The 26,626-nt window shown below is 36.8% G+C and overlaps 1 protein-coding gene across 5 annotated transcripts in view; it reads left to right on the top strand.

Moving 5' to 3' along the window:
* CABIN1 (calcineurin binding protein 1) overlaps positions 1-26,626 on the top strand; it is a 116,431-nt gene that overhangs the window by 9,751 nt on the left and 80,054 nt on the right. For 3 of the 5 annotated variants that reach the window (XM_014964666.1, XM_014964691.1, XM_014964673.1), the window contains exons 12-27: positions 337-473; positions 863-1,080; positions 2,919-2,997; positions 3,241-3,428; positions 4,648-4,797; positions 5,443-5,637; positions 6,872-7,108; positions 8,184-8,340; positions 8,574-8,689; positions 15,563-15,724; positions 17,327-17,533; positions 17,939-18,084; positions 20,011-20,272; positions 22,493-22,753; positions 23,300-23,451; positions 24,022-24,200. In XM_014964666.1, coding sequence (XP_014820152.1) covers positions 337-473; positions 863-1,080; positions 2,919-2,997; positions 3,241-3,428; positions 4,648-4,797; positions 5,443-5,637; positions 6,872-7,108; positions 8,184-8,340; positions 8,574-8,689; positions 15,563-15,724; positions 17,327-17,533; positions 17,939-18,084; positions 20,011-20,272; positions 22,493-22,753; positions 23,300-23,451; positions 24,022-24,200 — 2,846 coding nt within the window. The remainder of the gene's footprint in view (positions 1-336; positions 474-862; positions 1,081-2,918; positions 2,998-3,240; positions 3,429-4,647; positions 4,798-5,442; positions 5,638-6,871; positions 7,109-8,183; positions 8,341-8,573; positions 8,690-15,562; positions 15,725-17,326; positions 17,534-17,938; positions 18,085-20,010; positions 20,273-22,492; positions 22,754-23,299; positions 23,452-24,021; positions 24,201-26,626) is intronic. The other 2 variants (XM_014964700.1, XM_014964682.1) reach the window with 1 other exon arrangement.

Genomic DNA, 26,626 nt, shown 5'->3' on the forward strand with positions numbered 1-26,626 from the left:
GTTACGCTTCAACCTTAAGACCACTAGAGTCATGATATTTTTTGAAGCAGATATGATGCATTGTCTTCTCATAAATTTTATAAAGCTGTTTTAGTGAAAATTACTAAAAACTAATTGAAAAATAAGAAGGCTGAAACTGAGTGCAGATCTCAAAATGGGTAAGATAAGATAATCTTGGTTTGGATGGAATTTGGGAACTGGATGTAAATCTCTGAGTTTGCTTCAGTTAATATACTTCCACTGTTAAAATGTGTGCCATGGTTAGGTTTTGCTTACTAGTGAAAGAAAATATGAAGATTTTGTTGACATTATGGTTTTTGCCCCCTTTTCACACAGACTAAGAAAATTAGATCCAGAGGAGGAGGAGGACCCTTTCAATAACTATGAGGTGCAGTCAGAGATCAAAGAGGAGAATTTCCAGCATGTTGGACCACATAGAATGTCATTTGATTCTACAACATTTATGGAATCTGGTAAGGATTTCATCATAACCTCCACTCTTTCTCTTTTGTTTCTTCCATACTGTATGCTTTATTTTCTGTGTTTTCCTATCATATCTAGAAGATAGAGAAGCATATGTTATTTCAAAAAGTATAATTTTATGGCATAGAAATATCTCAGCTGGTAACAGGTATGGTTTTTTTTTTTTTCTAAGTCTGCTTAATTACTGTGTGCAAGACCTCTGCTGTGTGGAGTGTCCCATTTAAACAGATTGGAATACAATAACTTAATTCTGCATGTATATAGCACAGGAGAACTGCTGCAAGATTAGTGCATAAAACACTGTTGAAACTTATTTGTTTCAAGTTGTGGTCTGCCTTGACCTTAAACACGTATGACTTTGTGTTTATCTGCTTTCTAGAAAAACAGGACGTTCATGAGTTCCTTCTGGATAACCTGAACAATGGTGGGATCTTGGAGCTGATGATGAGATACCTGAAAGTCATCAGCCAAAAGTTTCTAGTGAAGTGGCCTCCTGGCTTGTGTGAGGTGGTCCTTAGTATCTATCATAGCTGGAGAAAACATAGTAGTAGTCTTCCCAATCCATTACTGAGGGACTCCAGTAATCAGCATATCAAGGTAATAAAACACGTTTCCTTATACTCCTATTTGCTGCTGTGTTGCTCTCAATGTACCAGAAGTACTGAACCGAAATCCAGCAATTAGACGTAGGTTTTGCTTAGCTCTGTCTGAGAAGCTGCTTCTCCTTGCTGTTGCATTTTCACAAACTGTAGTCTACTGCAGATCATGTAACTCCCTGAGCTCCAGAACATACCTGGGTGATCCTATATGCAAGAGTACCCTATACATGATATATGTGTGTGCATATATACACACGCATAGAGATATAAATATAAATATATTTTACTCCTTTATATTGTTGTGACTTTTTCCTCTCTGCATTTGCTTCTGATACGACACAAAGTTTTGCTTTGTCATCAGGTGAGTAGAGAGGCTGCTCTGTTCACACTGGCTGATTGAGGGTCAGCATTTCTGCTCTAAATAGAGTAAATACAGTTTAGTTTTAAAATAACATGCAGTTTACAGTAAAAAAAAAAAAAAAAAACCCAAAAAACCAAACCAGCATCACCATTTAATGGCCTTTATAAATCTGTAGATTTCACAAATGCAAATAGAAAAAAATGGTAAGTTCATTAAATTAATGTTAATGGCTTAGGGCACAAGATGATTCTTCTTGGATTATAAAACAAGTACTGATAATTCTTGTCCACTGAGCCTGCCTATGTTATCTTTTCAGTGTTAGCAATGTATGTTTATTTTCATGACTTCAGTGTGCAGTTTGAAATATTTTTTTTTCAGATCAACAGTGTTTCTGCTTTTTTGCAAATGAAAAAAGAATTCTGAAAACTATGTTCCTTTGACTTAGTTTACAAAACAAAAGTATTGCGGTGTAGCAGATGTTAAATTTTTTATACATCCTGTGACTTTTCTGTTTCAGTATTTTTCATATATACATACTCTTTTTAAAACAAATGTAAATATATTTATAAATGTATTCCCTTGGTTCTCATTATGACTGCATAAATGCTTGCTTGTGTGTAAAATTTAAAAAGTCAAGACTTTGTAGCTGTACTATTAAAAATCACTGTCCTCATGCTTGTTTATTCTTTTTCATCCTTGAATGTATTTTAAATTTGATCTGCAAGCTATCCTGAGTGTAATAAATTTGGGTTTTTAAGATTGTAAAGGGCTATTCTGGGAACGTATAGGTGCTTGTGAAAAGGTTCAAAAGTCCATGTTTTATATCGCTGGACTTATAGCCCTTATTTCTATGAATTTAATCAGAAAATAGTCTATTCTTCACAAAACTACCTGGCAGAGATCCATGGTGATGTGATTTTTAATATACTCCAGCAAGCATTAATGAGCTGATAAGACTAGAGTACATACTCAGTCTCATAGAGATAAATAATGTAAAAATTATAGGATATAGATTTTTTTATTTCTCAAATATCAGTACTTCTGCTATATTCTGGAAACATGCTTTAGCAATTTAATATAGTTTCAATTCAGCCATGTACAAAAATAAGGATGTCACTTTTTCCTAACATCAGGCAATGCTGTTGTGACGACCTTCTTTTATGAGCTGAGATTTTTATTGCTTTGTAATGCTCCTTCTAAGTATTGTTTGTTTTGTACCTGTTGATTTATAAATGTGATTATACACCTTTAAACAGAGGAAGAAGTAGTTATAGCTTGGGAATAGAAATCCCAAGAGGACAAGATGAAGGTTTTCTTTGAAGTAAATTGCAAATTTAGTGGGGTTTTTTTTATTATTATTATTATTCTGTATATTTCTTCCTGTGTACTCTTTTTTTGTTTTTTTTTTTTTTTATTATTCTTCTGTATATTTCTTCCTGTGTACTCTTTTTGATATCTTCGTACTTTTTCTGAAGGATATGATGTTGATGAGCCTTTCTTGCATGGAACTGCAATTAGATCAGTGGCTACTGACAAAAAGGAAGAGCTCTACAGGTGAGAACTGGGCATTAGTTTCTTCAGACTCTGAAAGCACTCAAGGTATATGAAGAAATGTTTCCAGCATTTCATTGGATTTCGGAGCTATTTTTTTCTTAATGAATATCTTTCAGATCTGTTTCATTGCTCTGTCAGTTGTTTGCCTTAAAGCAGATCAATACTTTTGAAATACTAATATGTGGGGCTCTCTTTATGATATGCTAATAACTTTATGATAAAATGTAATTAACTGATTTGCAGTTTCTCCACGAAATTGTCCTGCTGCCTCTGTGAATGGAAAGTTTGGTCCTGACTTCCCAGGAACTCATTTCTTGGGAGACCTGTTGCAGTTGTCATTTGCATCCTCGCAGCGAGATTTATTTGAGGAAGGCTGGATGGAGTTTGTCACTCGGGTGTATTGGCTGAAAGCTCGCTTTCTGGCACTGCAGGTTTGTTTCACTTTTGATTTAATAAGTAAAAGCTTTCCCAACTTAAAATCGATGTTCAGAGGTGCTATAGCTCATTTGGGAATCTCAGCTTAAACCATAGTGAATTCATTTTAGTCTTTAATATAATTAACTATTCCCAAGGGGAAAGGTGGAAATGAAGTGGGAGGTCTCACATGCTGAGCTATTTAGATCCGTTTGATATGTAAGTCTGTTTAAGTTAGCTCGTGTTCAGTTTAAAAAGTATATACTTAGCCCAAAGTTATTTGCAGTAGTATTGTGTAGCTGCAGAGCGTGGATTTTTTGGGACCTGGACAAGTGGATACTATCAAAGTCCCAGACGTTCCAAAACATGACTTTCAACTGAAGCCAATGGTATGTTTAATTACTGTGCCCTCTGCTTTTTCAAGGTAGCATGATTCTTCTTTTGGAGACGTTTAATATGCAGATTTTGAAGCAGAGGGTTTTGAACATATCACTAAGGGAATAATTTGAAAGAAATGTTATTTGATCCCAGACACTTTTTTCCCTTTAAGTGTTGCTTCCTCAGGACATCAAAGAGTTTGTTTATGCGTCAATTGTGTGTAAGTCAATTGTCAACTAATAATGTGAGTCAGTTTCCTAAGTGTGACCTAACCAGTCCCTTCCATTTTTATTTTTTGCATGTAAGGATTCTTTTTTAATAAACTTACTTGAGGAAAAGTAAGAGTTCTTATATGGCTACTGCCATTTTTTTATTTAGATATACAGTTAGATTTTGCCTGTGCAGTTTGCATTCTTCTCCTGACCACTCAACTCAAGTATTTGCTTCAGCTGGCCAGAGCAAATAGAATGCATTCACCTTGCAGAATAAAAGAGTGTTTCTTGACTCATTGCTTTTATTTGCACAAATTGAAGTTATCTCTACTGTTTTGCTCTTACATGTTTTTAAAGGAAAAGGATTTTAGCAATCCATATTAATCTTTCAAATTTATGCAAGTTGGATTCTATTTCTCTGATTTGGTTTACCTGTTATTAAAGTCACTGCTAAGATACATGGGTTTTATTTTTAATTTGAGATTGTCAATTGGATTTGTTTTTTATTTGGGAGATGTGCAGTAATCACACTAGCAGTGCCTGCATTGAATTGAAACATTTTCTACGTGCTTTAGAAACCCTTGGTGCAGACAGATCCCTAGGATTTTTTTGGGTTTTTTTGTCTTCCTCTGTACTGTTTCTGTAGGGAGACATGGAACAGGCACTTGAAAACTATGATATCTGCACTGAAATGCTACAGAGCTCCACTACAATGCAAGCTAAAGCTGGCAATGAATGCAGCATCGTGATACGGTTACCTAATCTACATGTTGATTCTGTTGTTTCTTTAGAAGAGGTAAGAATTAATTTGCACATGCACGTAGAATACTAGATTATTAGAGTAGTGTTTTATTTTCTGTTCTTAAACAAAAATTTCACCTTTGCTTAAATGAGCTCTTTACCTCAGCAGTCTGTTTTCCACATAACAATTTGTCTATGCTTTTAAACAAAGGGATGTCCATCTTTTATTCTTTCTATTGCTGTTTTGGGGGATGAACTCCAACACAGGAGATCCCATCTTCGCTTTGAAGTCTGTGTGATGAATGAATAATTGCAGTATAGAAATGTGTGATACTGGGATTTGAGGCAAAAAAGTTCAAAATCATTATAGTATTAAAGTCATATACTATATAATAATTAAAAATCAGTGGAATGGGTGACGTGTTACATAGTAGGTGTTTTCTTCCTGGTTTGTATTCCTGGATGTAGCTGTAGAGTTCACGTAGCTTTATAGCTAAAAAGTGATATACTATATAATAATTAAAAATCAGTGGAATGGGTGACATGTTACATAGTAGGTGTTTTCTTCCTGGTTTGTATTCCTGGATGTAGCTGTAGAGTTCACGTAGCTTTATAGCTAAACTGCTGGGAGAAATGTCAGTAGTCAAGTGTATGTCAAGACAAAATGAAAGTTGGATTGTGCCATCTGTGATGTTTGCAGATTGAAAAGAACCTAAAATCTCTGGAGAGATGCCAGTCTTTGGAAGAGATCCAACGACTGTATGAGGCAGGGGATTATAATGCAGTGGTGCATCTGCTTCGTCCAACATTAAGCTTTAATGGTTATGGCAGAGCAAAACATCTGGAATTTGTAACATCCATACCAGAGAGACCAGCACAGCTGCTTCTTCTACAGGTTTGTTTTGTTTCTTACAAAAAACTTTTTTAGTAAGGGAGATGCTCTTTCAAGTCCCTTCCAACCCAAGCCATTCTATGAACCTACAGGTTTGTTTTGTTTCTTACAAAAACCTTTTTTAGTAAGGGAGATGCTCTTTAAAGTCCCTTCCAACCCAAACCATTCTATGAATAAAGACTTACTCTTGAAAACATGATGAAAGGATTTGTAGAGCAGGTGTTAATGCTTAACGAGTCTTATTTACAAAGCAAAATGTGGAATCAAATCTGTAAGTGATCTGAGCAGCATAGTTTTATCGACATCATTAGCAATACGCCGGCTTTTGCTAACTGAGAATGTGGATAAAGATACAAGATGTCTGATACCTACATGAAATGGTCAGAAAAACTGTAAATTCAAATGAACTTGCATCATTACAGAGACATCTCATGGATGGATTCACGGTATCTGCATCTGTAGCAAATACTTCCTGCTTTTGCTGATGTTGACTATATGGTGATTTACAGCCATTCTGAAACTTAAGAGTTATTGAGCATATGAATTATTTTTATGATGTAGTATATCTGTCCTGCATAAATGAAAATCAATCATCCATAGATGCATCCAGTATAATTTCTGGACTAAATAGTCCATTTGACACTATGAAAATTAGTGTACAAATGATCTCAACTGTGGGACAAATTTGAGCCTATCAAATTCTCTGGGGGGAAAAAAAAAAAGGTTGCACAAGAAAAGACTGATGCTCTTTTAACTGGACGGAACCAGTTCCTGCAGCCTCCATGCCATCTCATGACCCAAACTTGGCAGAGTAGAAAGCAACAGGAGGATGTTGCTATAATGCTAGCCTTATAATTGCTATTTTTTTATTTACAAAGTAATAAAATGGTAGTACAAGGTCATAAAAATCCAAACCCTGTTTCCATAGGAAAACTACATATCATGAGAAAGCCATTCTTTCCTGAATTTTTTTTTCTTGCATCTCTTATTAAAACAGAAAGATTCAGTGATGATTTTCTTGAAATTTAGACCCTACTTCTGTATTTGTCATCCAGGGTCCATGCACCTCCCATTGTCCTTTTTTTAATGTCCTATTTAAAGGTACTCTGTTATCGTTTCCTTGAAGTAACCACATTAACTGTATACACTGTATTGCTTTGCCCTGCTGTGCATTCATGGTTTAAAATAAACCCTTCATCCTTATAATGGATTTTTTTTTCATATTTACATTCCCTAGGACTCCCTGCTCAAACTGAAAGATTACAAACAATGCTTTGAATGCTCAGAAGTTGCCTTGAATGAAGCAATTCAACAGATGATTAATATGACAGCAGCCTCTGCTAAAGAAGAGTGGGTTGCTACGGTAACACAGCTGCTCACAGGAATAGATACTTCATTATCAGCAGTCAACAGCATCCTGAAAGACTCTTCTATAACACCAAGCCTCATTCGATTAACAAACAACCTGATTCAGGTAACCTGTTCCCTTGCACTCAGAAAGAGGTATTGTGTGCTACAGACCTTCACACTTGATACAGCTGCTGTGTCTGAATTGCCACCCACTCGCAGGGCAATTTTGGGTTACATTTTTGTTGGGGAAAGGTCAGGGGAAGATGAGCGTTACCTTCATAGTCTTCATTTTCATTTCAGTGTGTCAGAGATGCACTGAGCACACCTGTGCTAGAATCAGTAATGGCAGGTACTTTCAAATACTAAGCTGCCCAAAATAATCAAAGAATTGTAGTAAGGGAACCCAAGGATTGACACTATTACACTACTTGAAGTGGTGATAATGTGAAGACTGAGCTGGCTGGGTGCAGTTTGTAAGTTACAGCACTGATCTTGGCTCTATGTGCTTTGGGCTAGAAGACAAGATCCTGTAAGTCTTGCAAACATGGTGGAGTTGCTTGCAAGTGCTAGCCAAGCTAAGAGTTTTTCCAGTAAAAACAGAGAGAGTGATGAGCACAGGAAAAAAAGTGGTGTGTGGACTGTTTCTAGCACTACTAATACAGCTAATTTTAAAGAAAGTACGTTTGAACCTTGAAACTACTGAAAGAATATTTTTTAGTCCAGGTAAGAAATGGCAGACTCTCACTTCTGTTTAAAAGCTAATCTAGTTAATTTCAAAATCCAATGTGCTTGCAATTCTCAAATCTCTGTTTTCTTCAGTAAAAGCCAAGGACATCCACTACTCACAAAATTGTGCTCTCATTGTATAAAATTGTATGTGTGTCACTATCTTAGGGAATGTAATGGAATTCTGGAGATTTCTTCAGTAAAAGCCAAGGACATCCACTACTCACAAAATCATACTCTCATCGTATAAAATTTATGTGTGTCAATATCTTAGGGAATGTAATGGAATTCTGGAGAACACAGTATTCATTGTAATGGCCTAAATGGTTTCTGTAGTAATAATAAATACTATTCTTTATCTGCATAAATATTAATAGAAAAACTGTTGTATGTGTGAGAGAACATGAGAAGGAAGGATTCACAGCTGGTGTTTATTTCATATCACTTTGTCTGTATGTCTGTTTCCTTATTAGATCATAGACTGCAGCATGGCAGTCCAGGAAGAACCAAAAGAACCGTACGTCTCCTCAGTGCTTCCATGGATTATCCTGCACAGGATCATCCAGCATGAGGAAGAGGCTTTCCGATCCCTTTGCTGCCAGCAGCAGCAGCAGAACCAGGGAGAAGAAGGTGGGTCAATTATTCACTTTCACATATTGGAGCTGAGCTCACAACCATCTAGATTTGGAATATAAGAAAATACTTGTTTGTCATCTTATCTTGCTGGCTGAAGGGAGTAGACAGGTATGCGAACATCACTTTCTTAGTGCTCAGGAAACTACTTCTTGCCAGATGAGGCATTTACTAGTTGGATTTAATGCAGTTCTGTGCTACTTAAATATTTACCAACTTCTTCCTTTCAGTAAGTCCGGATACCCCTATGTTGCCTTCTTCACTTATGCTGCTGAACACTGCTCATGAGTATTTGGGAAGAAGATCCTGGTGTTGCAATTCAGATGGAGCTCTTCTCAAGTTCTATGTAAGTGTTACCATCGTAGAGTAATTTAGGTTGGAAGGTACCTCTGAAAGTCATCTGGCTACCCCCCGTCTCAGAGCAGGGAACAACTTCAAAGTTATATTAGATTGGTTATTGCCTTGTCTTCGTGTTAAAAATGCACTTTTAAATCCACTTTACTTCTTCTCCCAGACAAACGCGTTAACGTTTCAGTCAGTTTAATCTGAGTAGCAAAGGTTTGTTATTCTGGACCCCTGTCCATGAACATACTTTCTAAACAGGACTTTTTGTCAGTCAAGAGGTGCCTTTGGATAACCAACTCTGTTCTATAAACATCTTAAATGGGAATTAGTAAGTGATCTACCTTGCCCTGAAAGAGAAAGCACCAGAAAAATGTTAAGTGATTGTTCTGAGTACTTAAGAGAACTATAGGCCTGTATCTGCTGCTGCTGAAACTTCAGTTGAATGACTTGAATTTTGTGGTGTTTAGCTTCAGAAGATGCTTCTTCTACTCTTAAAAATGTACAGAGGTAATTCTGGCTTTTACTAGCTTTCATCCAGTGACTGGTAATATGCTAATTTGTCACGTGCTGTGGTAAAGTCAGAGGTTGTTTGGGTTGTATTTTTTGTAATGAACATATACAATGGCTTGCGGTTTGTGACCTGTGGAGAGGGAATACCTGAAAGCTGAATCTGTATCCATTTTTATCTTCTCCTTCTGTGTGTGGTAGCTCATCCACAACCCTGGCCTGCTTGCAGCAATGGTTTACTCTGATTTAAATTAAATATTTTTTTTTTAGATATTCAAATAACATTTTACTCAGTAATCTAACTCTTAATTTTCAGCTGTCCTCTGAAAATTAAGAGTAACAATTCTAAATTCACAACTGTTGAAGGTGAATAGTCACCCCAAGTCTACTACCTAGACAGAGAGCACAAGGAATGTCAGGAAAAATAACAGACAAAACAGAAAATCCCATCTTTCCTGCTTATCTCTCAAATGTCTTGCTGGAAGGTGAGCTCTCTGTGTGGATGGAGCATGCGTCCTGCTCTGATATTCCAGCAGTGGCCCTGACTTTTGTCCCCCGAGCAGGAGGTAAGTTAGGCAGGACAGAAATGGCAAACTCTGGGCAAGAGGTGTGTGCCATGTGAGCAGTGCATTTTGGTGGGCTTGTACTTCATTAAGTCTTTCAGACAGGAAAAAAGCAAGTGGGCTTGCAGAGTTTGCTGCAGGAGCAGATAACCCCTGGTTCAATACAAGGAGTGTGATGCCAGAAAGTAACCAAACCATACCATAGCATGATGAATGAGCCAGGTAATTCCCCAGAAATGAGTACCAAACGTTGGGAGTGGAAAAATGCTGTAAAGTGATTGCCAGTAATGTTGGATAGCTCTTCTGCCAGTGAGAGATCAGTTTTCTTGTATACCATGCTTCAGAGTTCAAATATTTGATAAGGATTTTTCAGTTAAGTAGATTTAACACTCATAATGAACGGTATCAGAAGCAGCATTCTACTCAATTATGCATAGGTGAGATAGACATGGCATGACAATGAAAACGTTTGTTTCCTCCCATGTGCTGTTAATCAGCCTCAATTCTATTCAGGTCTACTTTTCTTTTTTTTTTTTTTTTTTTCCAATCACACAAGGATAAAAGGGATATAAAATAATGGACTGAAGGAGGAAAGGGAAATACTTAGTGTTGTATGTAACCACTTCAGATGTTTTCTGTTGAACAATGCTGAGTTCATCATGAATTCATTATAATGTATAGTACTTCTGAAGATGTGCAAAATTTAGACACTGCTAAAGATAACCATCTTGTGCTTTGATGGATAAAGGATAAAAGGGATATAAAATAATGGACTGAAGGAGGAAAGGGAAATACTTAGTGTTGTATGTAACCACTTCAGATGTTTTCTGTTGAACAATGCTGAGTTCATCATGAATTCATTATAATGTATAGTACTTCTGAAGATGTGCAAAATTTAGACACTGCTAAAGATAACCATCTTGTGCTTTGATGGATAATCTAATCATTCTTGTGAAGTAAAAATGCAGAAGACTTTTTTTTCAAAGCTTCTGTAAAGCTTTGCATAACTTGTTTTATTCATTGTAGGGTTTTTCCTAGGTTTTGATTTTTGTTTTGTTGTTCTCCAGGACACAAATGTTGCTAGTTCAAGGTCGGGAAAGAACTTGGGTTAAAGTCTTATTTGTGCTGAAAAGGGTGGAGTGATTATCCTTAACTTAACTTACCATGTTTTCAAAGATGTTAAATATAAAAAGGGATGCAGCAGAGATGTGGATAGTTGGTAGTAGGGATGTGGATAGCTGGCAGCAAAGCTGAGCAACTCAGTACATGGTACTTTTTTGTTGGTTCTTTTTTTCTAAACCAAAAATACTGTAACTGTTGTTTTCAGATGAAGCTTTAGGTGTTTTAAATTTATATAAAGCAAAATTAATTTTTTAAGGATGTTCTTCTGTCATCACAGAGGGTGAGGCCAAGTTTCAAGTATTAGCGACCCTTACGTGGAACAATGTGTGTATTGTCTTTGCTTTTAAAAATATGTTGAAAGAGTAATTTCTTCTCAGACAAGAAGTCAGGAATCATATTCAGTAATCAGAATGATATTCAAAAGTCTTAATTGTGAGAACTCATGTTAAAGAAAAGAGAAATTAAGAATAGTGAATGAAAGAAGCATAGAAAGCAAGAAGCAAATGACAGCATACCTAAGGATAACAATAACAAAGTTACATTCTCTGTTTGGAAGTCAGTTTTCAAAAATCTGGCAAATAACAGAAATGAACTCTTGAGCGTTGATATAAAATTGAAAATAAACCTGAGAACACTTCTTTTTTTCCTGCCCTAATTCTGTGGACTTGCCTCACTGAGAAGAATAATTACATTCTTCTGATTTTCCTTCTCCATTTTGCTGCTTGCACTAGAATTTTATTTTGTTGCTAGGATTTGAAAGAGAAGTAGGAATAACCAAGTGATCTGATAGTACTGAACATCATTCACAAGCTAAGAAAAACTGTAGTGTTACTTCTTTGGAATTGCTGCTAAAATAGCCCAGTGGGATTCCATATTCATCTTGTCTCAGTGATTCTCAGTAAGTTGCTCACTTCACAGAGCTGAATTTGTTGAGTGTTATGTGAAGTTTGCACATTTTCAATATAGGTGAATACTATTTAGCATGTAAAAAAGAGCGTATTTAACTGTCAGCCAGGAAAATTCAGGTGTGAACTTTGCAGTTAAACTTGGCTATTTGTTTCTTCCAAATCTCAAGAGCAGATTTGGAGGCCATTGTCAGCTCGGTTCGGTGTCTGGAATGCTATTGATCACTCACAGGCCGCGTGGTGTTACCCAGATTTGGTCCTGAAACTATGATGTGTTTGTCTGTTGATAAATTTGACTTGTTTGATTAGACCTTCCTTGATTTTGTACCACAGACTGAAAAACAATAGTAATTCTGTTGTTTCCACGTGCTTCAAATATGCACATAGAGTTTGTCTATTGAGCAAAGGTGATGAGAATGAAGAATTACTTCAGGCTTTTGCTTCCCTGTGTCTGAAGGCTGTTCTTTGCGCTGTTGTTCACGTGAGTGAGTTAGAAGATGCAATATGCTCCAGAAAGGGGTGTCTGGGCAGTAATGCTGTAGCATTATTAGATGAAAGAAGTTGCTCATTTGTTGTGTTGACCTTTTTAAGATTATTCCTTGAGGTCTAGCTGTTATACCAGAAAAGAAATTTCCCGTGGTTGAAGGAGAATATTTGTCTGTGTGTTGCTGTTTCCTTACTGTATTGTTAGCTCAGAAGCTGAAGTGCAGTCAGCTTGTCACTGCTGGCAGCCTGGGGTGGGCTGGCTGTTGGCAAACCCCAGAGAAGGCAGTTCTGTGCCATTCACTGAGCAGTGCTCTGCAGGGATTACTCGGTGGCACTTTACAGATTCGGCTTGACTTCATTGAGGTTTATTACCTTCAGCCAAGAGAAAATCATGATTAGTTCTGCATAGAGCTACTGGGGAATCTCTTAATTTCCCTTCTCAGCAGTCCCTGGAGCTTATTAGCCACAGCTCAGTGCCAGGCCCCATCTACCTCTGCGTTTGAGCAGCAGCGTGCCTGGGACAGGAATTCAGACAGCTGGGAAGAGCGGCACGGAGAGCCCGAGGGGTTCTGCAGGAGCCGGCTCACCCTGGTCGGGCTGGGGCTAATGAACAGTGTTTGAACTGAGGCTGATTCAGCGTAGGGCTATTAGATTATCTGTGCATCCTACTCTCCTCAGTCTCCCTGGTATTAGCAGCGTAATGCTGATACACCTGAGCTGGCTCTGCATGGATCTGCCTTGGGTCCAGAGGGCTTATTAGCTCAAGCTCTCTGCTTTCTGAAAATAGATAGCCTGTTTCCTGGCTCGAGCTTGCCCGCAGGCACAGTGATGAATCTAAATTGTGTCTGTGTCGTGTGCCTGTATCCACAGCCTGGGCAGTCTGTGATAGCATGCCCTGTGAACCTGGATAAACCACAGATAACTGAGAGCTGTGAATGTATTTACAGCTAGATCTTTGCAAATGTCATCAGGTACTTTGAACAAAATATTAGATTTTCAGTTGCAGAATTGCCCACTTCTTAAACTAAAATATAATACGGTATTATTGAGCACAAGAATTTTATTTTCAGAGGCAAGAGGGTGTTGGAAGGGTAAGAAAAGACAAAGATAAAATGGGATGAATTATTTGAAGAGAAAGGCAGCTTCAAGAATGTTAAACAAAACTGTTTTTATAGACTAGTATTAAATGTTCACCTTCTGTAGGCGAACTGTCTGCTCAAGTACATTGTATCACTTGTGGCTGAAGGTGGTGTGCAAGAGAAAATGTTAGTACTTAGTTCAGTCATTTTGCAACAGTCAAAGTCTGAATTATTAAGAACAATTCTGGGCTACTGCCAAGAATTTAAAGGCTGATTAAGAACACGGGAGACTGTTTTGAACACCGTTTGAGTGAGAATTCTGTTACTGGTTTTAGATGTGATTTTTGTTTGCAGCCACAGGAATATCATGCTTTTGTTACAGTATCCTGTGATGCTTACATCTTCCTTTCAATTTATTTATCTACACTTTTGGTAAATTTCAAACATTCACAAATTCTTAGAGGAAAAGTAATAGAAATAAGGTGTCTGCTGTGACTCAAAGATGATTGCTGTGACTCAAAATTTCATTGAAATGCCTTTTGAGAATTTTCTTTACTCTTATTTTTCAGGGGTTTGGCTCTTAATAAATGGTACCTTGTTCTTAGCACATTGATCTTTTAAGCAGAAGAGAATTAACGTCTTATAGTTAATCCCAGCACTTACAAATGAGCTTCTTACATGTAGAATGACAGAATTTTGCCTTGTGATGAAGTGCAGTGTTTGTAGTGTCAGGAAAGCCAATCACAAGGAGAAGCTTCTTGTAGCATGCATCGTATGCATAAATAATTGAGTTTACAATCCTTGATGTTGAAAAATGATAAATGGTGACAAACAGGCAGCTGAAGTACTGTAAAAGGAATATGATGAGCTTTTATACGAATTGCAAATAGGTGAATGTTTTGCATTTTCAATTTATGACTGCGGAATTTGAGTTGAGGAAAATCCTAAGTTAACCAGTGTCTTGAGGGGTGTGAGTGGTTTGGAGAATTCACATCTTACTACAACGAATAAATGAAAGTCGATGCTTTCTGTCAGAGGGAAAACGTTAAAGGAAATGACTTATCAGTTAATAGAACTCTCCAGGTAGTACGCAGCTTCCTAAAACTGTAGAGGCAAATGACAGTGGAGAACTTGGTCTCCCAAATGTTGATTACAGTAGGAACATTTCTCTTCTGCCACCTCAAATGAGTTTTAGATGTAACAGGTGCACTCTGATCCTGGGGATACACACACGACATATTGCTATTGGATGTGCAAGATATTATGAAGGTCATTTCTTCTTACACATTTCATTTTTTAATTTAAATTTCATAGGGGGACATGTTGGAATCAATTCTTAAACTTCATTAATTGTGTGTGATTTTGTTTTGGTTTTGAAATAAAGAACCAAAATCTCACTTCACAGATTATTCTTGGTGAACATATTTTTCTTGACTTCGAAATGTCTTCCTGGCTGTGTTCTTTTTCTGGTTTGCTTTTTAGGGAAGCTTAGTAAAAAATTTCAAAGACTTACCTTTTTTCTTTTGGCATTCAGTTTTCTTTAATGAATGTTTTAGAGTAATAGCAGCTTCCAAAAAATGATACTGATGGGTACTTCTTTTTAGAATGTTGAAGTTAAAGATAGCAACTTGCTACAGTGTTTAGTCATTTGGGATCAATCCAGCCACTTCCCTTGGTGTGTAGCCATCTGTATACTACTATTCATACTGTGCAATTCTGTATCCCTTTTAGCCACATTTTCATTAGCTGTCCCTTCTTTTCCTGCAAAGTCCTCTTCATCGTCCTTTTTCTATGCAGAGGAAACTGGTATTTGTGAATTAGGGGAGAAATTTGCCTGTGCCTTTTCCTTTTTCACAAGTTTAGCAAACTCTAGTGTTTATATTCATAGAAGCAAATTAGTGTATAGTGGCAAAATTTGAATGATCTTAAGTCTGAAACATTAAAGCTGATATCTAATCTCATTGATTAAAGACAAGAGTTCATCAATTAACATAGGAAAAAAATAAAAACACTTAATTGCAGTTACGGTGCCATTGAAATGACTCGTGTGATACGCGGTTTACAGAAATATGAATAATATTTGGTTGCAGTTGGGGAAAAATATGTGTAGTTCTTTAATGTCGCTTTCATCATCTGCCTTCCGACAACTAGGAAGCTTAATGCAATCTTCAGCTTGCAGCTGACTTTTTCACTGATATTTGTGGTGTTGTAGGTTCAGGTACTACAAAAAGAACTTGCAGCATCCACTTCTGAAGATACTCATCCATACAAAGAAGAGCTGGAAACAGCCTTGGAACAATGTTTTTATTGTTTATATGGTTTCCCTAGCAAAAAAAGCAAAGCAAGATACCTAGAAGAACATTCAGTACAGCAGGTAAGATATGTATTATTTAATGTCAGTGGCCTATCCTAAAGTCATGAAAGGTACACCCTTGTTTGGTTTTAACATGCCTTAATATATTTTGGAGAAAGATTGCTTTTATTTCCTTGTAAAATTGATGTATTTTACGTATTCTAGAAGACAAACTCATTAAAATAATATGGAAGCCTTTATGAATATAGAGGGTCAGATATTTGAAATGAAATGCCGGTATAGTCTTATTCACAGTAGTCTGCCATTTTAAAATGATTGACAAATCAATTTTATTGAGCTATGACTTTCCTGTTTTCAACAGAGAAGAAGTTCGAGGTTGAGGAAAAGTAGAAAAGAAAAAAGTCAGCTTGTGAGAAGAAAACTTTAAGCAGCCAGCCTTGCAGTTTATGAAAGTGAAAAATGTCACAGTTAAAAAATTATGCAAGTAGATGATACTATAGCTTAATTTGAAGTCTGCAATGGTAAATATTTGGTAGCTGTTCATGAGAAATGTGTGAAATTCAGTTGAGTTTGGGAGAAGAACAACTGCAGAGTGCCTTGGGAAAGAGGATTTTAGTATTAAGGAAGGGACAGAAAAAGCAGGTCAGCAATTCTCTGCCTTGAAACATCACTGATTTTGTTCAAAACTGTCAGATTGTTGTGTTTACCAAATGCGAATGATCATAGAATTGTAAGTGAAAAAGAGTTTCTTACAAACAAAACAATTGTCTGGCTTCTTTGAACAAACCTTTTTAAATACACAAATACTGTTACATTATTACTCATTGAATATTTGTGAATTCTGTCTCTTAAATTTACCTTTTAGAAAATCATTATAATGAGAAAATGGAAATAACTAAGAAAAAGGGAAGTGTGATGAAGTATGTTACCCTGTGCTCCTCCCTCCCTCCCCTGCCTCCCAATAAACCTAGTACATTTGGGCAATTCTGGTTCAAAATGTTCTTATTGAAAACATTGACAAATTGATTTTTAGTAATATGACTTCACCATTTTCAATACAGAAGCAAAATTTACTGTAAGGAGTAAGATGAACAATAAAAGGAGAAAAACTTAGTCTGAAGAGAACTGTAACTTTTAGGGGTTTTTACTGTTTACAAGAAAGAAAGGTGAAGGGAAAACGATGAATAAATTCTGAAAGTACCTTTCTCTAGAGAGTTTGAAGATTTTTGAGTCTCAGAATTTTGTCTGATTCCTATTTCATTTATTCTTCTTACTTGAGTTTGATGATTTTCTCCTCCATTTCTTACCCATGAGCTCAGTGTCACTCAGGAATGCTTCCAATTGATTTTTGCTTATAAACAACTTCTCTGAGCAACTCTTCTAAGCAAGTAGAATGACTTTAGTTTTCAGTGATATACACTAAGTTACAGCCCAATATCTTAGTCTTAAATCAGAGAGCAGTAGGCTATATTTGTGAGCAGCATAAATTAATGGCACTTTTACTTGTTCTATTCTTGGGAGGTTGAATTTATTTCCTGCTAGAGTAGTATCTATATTCTTACAAACTAGAAAAGCCATAGAAACTTCATTGTTAGTAGACTTCTGAATTTTGGAATTTGAAATAATTTATTTTTTTCCCCTCTTATCTACCTCCCTTTTCAGGTTGATCTAACGTGGGAAGATGCTTTGTTTATGTTTGAATATTTTAAGCCTAAAACTCTTCCGGAATTTGATAGTTACAAAACCAGTACTGTTTCTGCTGATTTGGCCAACCTTTTGAAGAAGACTGCTACAATTGTTCCTCGAACAGACAAACCTATGCTGAGCCTAGACACTGTATCTGCCTATATTGAAGGAACATGCAGCAAGGTATAATTAATTGCTTTAAAAAAGAAAAATTGAAAGAAGTCAAAATTATTGTTATCATTTTTATGTTGACTTTGAGATGGTTAGGGGAATGATTTATTCCATGATGTTGGATTTCCTCAGGTAATTGCATCTAAATGAAGTAAGAATGACACCACCAAAGCTTTTAGTCTTGGAATGGCAAGATGTAATATTGATTAATATGGAGTCAGTATGAAATGTTCATTAGTGTTTGTAAGTGCTCTGTGTATCTGTGAAACACTTTCACTGTCTTCATATTCAATACCTTCACATTCTGTGATGAAAAGGCTGCTTTCACTACAAGGAAGAAGCAAGTGTGCAGCTCATTTAATATGAGCATTTTATTTAATATGGATATATTATTTATATATTTTTTTTAATTTTCAGGCACCGTCTCTCCCAGATGGTGCGGACTATTCTCCACCAGTGGTGACTGAGTTGTACTATCTTCTGGCAGACTATCATTTCAAGAATAAAGAACAGTCCAAGGCGATTAAATTTTACATGCACGACATTTGTATTTGTCCAAACAGGTTGGTATTACTGAATCCTGTTGCCTCTCATTCATTCTTCTCACTTCTTTCAGTACTGAAAAGCAGACAACAAAAGATATTTATTTTTTTCAGGAGTTTAAAAAAAATCCAACCAAAAACTAAAAAATCTTGCCTGCAAGCCAGTATCATAGGTCAATTGTATAATTAAGGGCATCTCTAAACCAACCAACCAAAACAGAACCCCAAACTTAGTGTTAAATGCCTGATTAAAGCCAGAAAATGAAGGGGGGGGCAGGGAAGCTAAGTTAAACTTAAGAATAACTGGGAAGGGAAAGGGCTGAATCAATATTTCCCTTTCGCACCTTCTGGTTTTTTTTGTTTTGACATGTTCATCTGTGACAAGGAATGAAAATGTCGGTGTTTAATAGCTTAGCTATAGTACAAATAGCATTCCTTAGTGGATTAACTGTTTAGGCTGACCTCTTTCTAAAATTATTGATCTTGCTGCGAGAGAACTGCTCACAGAACACAAGCTCAAATAAAGTATTTAAGTGGTATTTAAACCAAAACACCTTGTTTCTTGGTAATTTACAACTTACGAAATACCACCACGATTAAGTTCTCTCATCTTAAAAGTAAAGCATGTTTTGAATAACAGTCTTCCCAAATGAAATTAAATAACCTTTAAATTTACTGATTAAATAATAGGGTTTGCATATTAGATGTTGGCTATCATTTTAATTCTCCTTGAAGTTGATTTATCAGGGTCAGTGACAAAACCCCTAGCTTGATAGATTTGAGACAAGAAAACTGTTTCTAAATCCAGGCACATACCGTAGACAAAAGGGAAGCTGGAGGCACAGAGCAATTTTATATGTGAAATCTACTGAGGAAATAGCTGTAGCTTAACGTTATTGAATCTTCCAGTCTGGGAACTGTGATTAGCAGATTGCTAAAACTTTTGTTCGAAGCCTGGTAAAGAAATTACCATCCCCCATCCCCATTTTTCTGTAGTTTTGATACTTTAGTACCTAAATTCATAAATAAATGAGTGGAATGTATTTTTATTTTAATGTGTGACGTTTTGTTGCTCGGAAGATGCTTTATGTGGTAGCACAGTATAACACAGCCATATGAGATGTTACTTCTTCAAATGTTTGTATTACAGTTCCCCTTCCATTCCCCTCAGGAATCTGACTATCAAGGTCACTTGACCCAGAAATGGGTTTTCAGTTGAAATCAGCAAGAAATTGCAAGCAAAAATGTGAGAACATTATGATTATTCCTTTGGTGTTAGAATTATAGTAGAATTGAAAAATTTCGGAGCTGTTGACCCCAGATGTTAATGTGAGATTATAGAATACAGAAACTGCTCTTCAGACTGTATTGTCAATGATCTGATAAACACAGGATCCTGAACAGTTCCCTCACTAAGCAATCTTTATTGTTCATCACAATCTTCCTACATGAATGCATTTTGGGTTTTGTGATTTTTATGTTGGAAAATAATGATGATGATGATAAAGACCATTCATAGTTTAGTCCAACAAAACAAAATGATGTGATGGCTGTCTGCTGGCTTACAGAAATAAAGGGTGGCAGTGTTTGGGCAGGACAGCCTGGTTACTGAGAAAAGAAATCAATGGGAGCACTGCCATTAGAGGTATATATGTCCTAATTTTGCATGGCAAATAGACCTTGTTGTTTCATGTGGTTTTCATGTGTGATGATCCCTGGGCACAGTGCTTTATTAGCAAACCGTATTTAGTAAAATCAGAATGATTTAGTCTCTACATCCTCTGTTCCTCTCTAAGAGGAGGAGGAGGTGCAGAAATCTGTTTTGAGAGAGCATATGATGAAGGGAGGAGAAAGTTTTGAGGATCTAACAAAATGCATCTCGTCTGTGCCATTCAGTGTAATGTTTAGGGGGGAAGTTGTTTACGTGTGATGTTCTTGCTTGCGTAGGTTTGATTCGTGGGCTGGCATGGCTCTGGCTCGAGCGAGCCGGATTCAGGACAAGCTGAACTCGAATGAATTGAAAAGCGATGGCCCGATCTGGAAGCACTCTACTCCCGTCTTGAATTGCTTCAAGCGAGCCCTGGAGATTGACAGCTCTAATCTCTCCTTGTGGATAGAATACGGCACTATTTCCTATGCCCTACATTCTTTTGCATCCCGGCAGCTTAAGCAGTGGAAATCAGAACTCCCCCCTGAAGTTGTGCAGCAGGTGGGATCTAACTGAGAGCAGTATGAAGTTTTTTAATATTTTAAATTATCTTTTCTAATGTAATAACCTTTTAAATTAAGTACTTACATGCTGTATATCACATAATACACTGTATGGTTACTCAGTAATATTGGAAATTCTAATATTCATTCATATAAGTGTCAAGCAGTATTTAAAGAGGTTTTTTTCTTTTTTTTCTTGTGTAAAATGAGTTTGAGCCAAAGGTTTTTTTTTTCTTTTTTTTTCTTGTGTAAAATGAGTTTGAGCCTGCTCTTTCAATTATCTTTTGAAGGCGAGACAAAATTATTGTAACCTTCTGAAAAGGGAAATTATATTTACCTTACCTTTCTGTAAATGTCATACAAGGTTTCTAGGAAAAGGTGAAATGCTTATATATTTAAATAGTGAAAAGATCAGGAGTTACTCTGATATCTGTCTATGTGTCATCTCTTGTAGCTAAAGACATCTCCCCTTTTCTACATTTTTTGGCTATTTACTTAAACAAAAGATCAAAATGAGGAGGTTGATAGAATTTTCATAGAAAAATTTATTATGAATTCATTAGCTTTTTATGCATGATGGTGATGAAAAAGTTAGAGTTATTATGAAGGTTATTGCTAAGCCAAAGCAAGCGATTGCAAATACTCTCTGACAGTGATAAGAGTTGCTAGGGGAAATATTTTGTCTGTCTTCTTGGACCAGTAAACTCTAGTTCTGATATAAGTATTCTGGCTTACAAATCTTGTGCAGTCCAGAATGGGAAGCAGAATGAAAAAAAAAAGTGCCGCTCCTCAGCGTTTGCTCTATTCTGACTTACAAATCTTATGCAGTCCACAATGGGAAGCAGAATGAAAAAAAAAGTGCCGCTCCTCAGCGTTTGCTATGAAACTTTTACTGTTTGAACTGTAGAGATTGTTATTGGTAACATACTTTAATATATTTCCAGTGAAGTGATGGGTCTTGCATCTGAGCTGCCTCTATAACTGTATTAACATTGCACTTCCCATAGACACTTAAACGGCATTTGACCCTCTAAGAGGAAAGACGATGTAAGCACGTGTATTAAAGGAGAACAAATGGTTTATTAAATAGTATGTTTGAAATGACAACTAACAATAGAGTTCTCTTTCTGAGGGTTATTTGTTAATAACATCCAAGAGCTCCAAAAGTAACTACTCAGAAAATGAAGTTACTACATTTTATGCCTTTGATCTATCAGAAGTTTGGTCTTACTGTTTTGCGGCCTCTTGGATATGAGGGACTTGCTGAAGGATTCCAGGGATAATGCTGGAATTATTTCATATTATCAGATAAAAGGTACAATACAGAGCAGGCATCTGAAGTTATTGATTAAATCAGAGTGCTTCTTTAGGCCTACTTGAGTCTTCCTTTTTTCAAGTGAATATGTTAAAAAGGCATAATTTACTAAGAAAAGCTCTATTACAATAAAAGATAAATTAGAGCAATATATAATATCCCTTCCAGGGATATGTCTCTACAGGAATGTGTTTCTCATACATAAAAAACTTATTATTCTCTTCTCATTACTAAATATTTAGGAAAGAAAAGGCTATGTTACAGTTCTTGAAGTGCAGCAAGTGTTTAGGATACTGTTCTAGCCCAAAAATTTAAATTTATGAACTTCTTATTCAAAGAGAGAAAATTACATTAATGCATCTTTTGACCTAGTTTTTTATGTGACTTTATTGGCAGCTAACCTTAATTTGTGCCGCTGGTTTTAATTTCTTTAGGGGGAAAAGAAAAAAGTATTCTTGCCATATTCAGCTCAAAATTATATGCTTTGCAAACCAGCTGAAATCCATATCTTCACAAATGGTAGTGGTCCTTAGTTGCTGTAGCAGACCTTTAGTTGCAGAGCAAAATAATTAATATGTAATTACAGTGCTGAAAAAGTGGTAAAATAACTTTGTTGTTTTTCAGATTTGTATTTATATGCATGTTCTTACACTCCTGTCTTACTGTTTTGTTCTGGTTATTTGTGTCAGCAGTTACTGGAATGAACAAAAGCCTATCCATAAATGCATTTTATGGGTCGTCAGTATGTATTTGCTTGGTTATGTTCTGTGTCTTTTAGGTTGAAACTGTTTTAAATGATGTATGTACCTTGTTTATGCACTTTTATATGCGGGAGTGTATTTTTAGAATTTTTCATCCCAGCCACAGTGGATTCATGTCTTCTCAACACTTTGTCGATCACAGATGGAGGAGCGTCGAGACAGTATGCTGGAGACAGCAAAGTTGTGTTTTACGTCAGCATCTCGCTGTGAGGGAGATGGTGATGAAGAGGAGTGGCTTATTCACTACATGCTGGGAAAGATCGCAGAGAAGCAGAAGCAGCCTCCTGTTGTCTATCTGCTTCATTACAAACAGGCAGGCCATTACTTGCATGAGGAGGCTGCCCGATATCCAAAGAAGATTCACTACCATAATCCACCAGAACTGGCCATGGAAGCATTGGAGGTAAAGAATGTTAAATGCATAAACTTGAAAACCTTGTCTCTACAGATAATGGAATATCCGTTATTAGTTTATGTTATTAGGCAGATGTACATGGTGCTCTGCATCTGGGAACATATACAAGACTAACTTGGAGAATGAAGTGGAGCCTGTTATTCAGGTTGGTTTTGCTTTAAAGACAGTCTCAGTGTTGGACAGACAGGCAGAAATTCCACTTTTGGATTTTGCTGCACACAGTTGTTAGTCAGTTTTTCTCAAAATCAAACATTGATAGGTTTCACGAGCATCTCATACCTATGAAAGCGTAAGTTCATGCGTGAGTTGGAATAGCAGTGATAACACCTTTGCTGTCACCGTGTTGTGGATCTAGAACACACCCAGTGGTGATTTGCTTCCCAGCAGCAACTTCCAAAGGCAGGAAAAGTCCTATTGAGATAAGTTTAGGTAATGGATGACTGTACTAACTCCTCCAGTTTCTACAGAGAAGAGACTATTAGGTTGTAAAGCTATGAGTTCTCTACTGACTGAGTGGACTTTGGTGTTTTCTAGGTATACTTTCGACTTCACGCTTCCATTTTGAAACTTGTGGGGAAACCGGACTCTGGAGTAGATGCAGAGATACTAGTTAGTTTCATGAAAGAAGCTTCTGAGGGACCGTTTGCCCGGGGTGAGGAGAAGAACACCCCAAAAGTTGCAGAAAAGTGAGTGCTAATTTCCAGGAGTATCCTTTGAAAGCGTATTTATAAACTACTGCATAATGAGCTATTAAAATGAAGCTGAATGAAACATAAACAAAACAAAGTGATTAGAATTAATTCGAATATTTGCAGTTTTCAGGTATTATGAGCAATAAGCTTTATACACTACTCTGAGATCTTCTCATTGACTGGCACACTGTAGATGGAAAGGGAACAAAATAGATCAATTTTGATCTTGTGATCCATTTTGAAGCCATTGTTTTTATTTATTAATAAAATTATATTTTTTTAATTCAACTATTAACAAGTGCAAAAGCAAATGGCCTTGATTTTAAAGGATAAGAGGCTTTTTCCTTCGTGTAATTTGTCTCATTACCAACTACAAAAAAATGTTTTACTGTTGACCAGTGGCAAGGAAGGAATATAACCTGTACTCAAAGTCCATCATTTAGAATTTGCTAGTAAAATTTGATTGTACTGAAAATGTCATAAGAACATTTAGTCTCCTTTTGTTCTTTGTATATGTCTCTACTATATTAACACTTTATTTTTTTTTTTTCTTGCCCCTCCCAGGGAAAAAGCTTGCATGATTGATGAAGACTCTCATTCTTCAGCCGGAACAGTGCCAGGCCCTGGGACTTCCCTCCCCTCCTCCTCCGGTCCAGGTCTGACATCCCCACCTTACACAGCCACTCCAGTTGACCACGATTACGTCAAATGTAAAAAACCCCGTCAGCAGGCAACGCCGGACGGTACAGTCCCTGTTCTCAATACTGGCAGCACAGGGAGGTGCTCTAATCATGGGGGGTTTGACCAGGAATGATCAAACTGCTCATTTCAAGGAGGGTGATGGGTCTGTGGTATCACGGGCAATATTGAAGCTAATTACTTTTATAAATTCAGTGCTTTAAATAGAATCAATGTACAGTCAGAGCTTTAAATATAAAATTCAAAGTTGTCACCTGCCACCTGTCATTTAATCAGAACGGGAATGTCAATAGGAGGAGTTTGTAGCTAACTGAATATTCAGTGATTTTTCTTTTTAAATTTGTTTTTCCGTTGGATCTAAATGTCTGTCTGAGGTAATTAGGAAAGATGTGAGTTCAGTCTTTAGGAGACTGGACACTATTTCAATGCCTGTGTGAAGTGACCAGATGAAAATTTGAGCTGTGGCTGAAACAAGGCAAAGTATTAAAAAGACAAACCAAAACAATATTATCCTTTTTTGAAGGAGGCAGGTGGCAACTATTTTGAATATATTGTGTATCAGCACGAAGTGATTTGCATGACAGTCCAGTAGACTTCATCTTTTAATTTTTCTTTATCATTTACAGTGACTGGTTAGCAGCTCATCTCTATAGAATATAAAGTGATATAATAAATAATTGGCTTATAAATGAAGAAGGTAGGGTGGTATCACAGTGAAGATTTTGTGATATATGTACATAGTAGAAATTAAGTTACTAGTTAAGTAACCTGACATTATTATTTGGCTAGGAATTTTATTCTGCTTCTGTTCTTCTGGCCGTTTGTTTATCGATCTGGAACTATGAGGAGGAGGAGTGAAATATCTGCAATGTATAGCTTAGTGCTGGCAGAATGTGATGGGCCCCGCAGAAGTGCTGTGCTTGATATGAATTTATTTCTGGAGGGTGGGCTGCTTCCTATTGTCAATTTCTGAAGACCAGTCATTTGTAAATAACTTTGTTGACATAGTTTTGAAACAAGTGTTTATACACCTGGAAACTCTGGGAGGTGAATTTATTCCTTTTCCTCAACAAATAATTCTTGGTGAAACTGACAGAAGATCCTTCATCTCTTTCACTAAATTCAATAGAGAAATGTTCATTTTATTCTTGCTTACATTTCAGTCAGGAGTAATTCATTGGACTGTTTTGATATCACGTGTAGTGTGTTAGTGTGAATGCATTATATAGTGATCAGGCTCTTCCATTAGCCTTCTCATGTCTTATGACACAGCAAACAGAGGAGGGAGGAAATATTTAAATATATCCTAAATAATATTCCCTATGAGAAGCAGTTCTGCCTAAGACTACATCTGCTTAGGTCCTGAAGACTGTTGAAATGTTCCCAGGAGATACATAAGTTAGATAAATATGTGGTGTTAGTACATTCACTCAAAGTACGATATTATTACTGTGACATGCCAATTGCCCAACGGAGCAAAGTTGGCTGCTTCACAAAGCCTGAAGGTGCAAGCTAAGGAATGTCTGTCTCTGCCAGGGCTGAAGCAGCAGTTTTGGGGTGTGCTGCCTTGGCCTAGCTAGGGCTAAGCTTTGCTGCTCTCAAAGCAGTTCAAAGCGTCAGCTGCTGAAAGAAGCGGAGTTCAGGTGATCTTTAGGAAGGCTGTGTGTAACTGTGACAAGTGGAATTGCAAAGTACTGCATCGTTCCTAATGTTTTGCAAGTTGCTGGCACAACTGAGCTCTGGATACAGCATATTGAAGAGCCCCAGGAAACTGAACTGTTTGCCTTGGGGCTGTTACAGATGGAAGGAGAGCTAACAGGCTGAGCAATGCTCAGAACTCTTCCACTTTTATATTATTACACATACCATGCTCCTCTGCATGCATTTGCATTTTACTTGTACTAAAATATATACTTTTGAAGTAAAATGCGCTTGACATCTTACACGTAACCACATCACTGAAGAAATCCAGCACCTGCATTTGCATTGTACTATTCCTAAAAATAGCAAGAAAATACCCATCATTTGACTGCTCTCTAGATTATTTTTTTACCATTCTGACAGCAAACGAAACTGTCTATATTGTTGTTCACAGAACAAATAATGTGGCCTAAATTCAGCCTAGATATATATTCTTTCTGAGGCCTGACAATCCTCTTTATTTACTCTTACTCTTGTATCGATATTGTTGATCATACATGACATAAAATAAGAGCATTACCTCCAAAATTCTCTTTGTATGTTACCACGGGCAAACATGCTGGCTGGGATTCCTGGCACTGCTGACCTGTGAGGCCTCTTTTGACCATTTCTGTGTTATCCTTCAAGAAAACATGACTTGTGAGGAAAGAGAAAAGGAATCAGGATGGTTTGTCGAGGGAGGAGCAGACTAAGGGGAGACATGACAGCACCGTAACGAACAGTGTTGAAGGTTGGACAAAGAGTTAGAGGCAAAAACCGGGTTTTCCTT

The sequence above is a fragment of the Calidris pugnax genome, unplaced genomic scaffold, assembly GCF_001431845.1.
Source record: "Calidris pugnax isolate Ruff unplaced genomic scaffold, ASM143184v1 scaffold32, whole genome shotgun sequence".
Classification (NCBI taxonomy): Eukaryota; Metazoa; Chordata; class Aves; order Charadriiformes; family Scolopacidae; genus Calidris; species Calidris pugnax.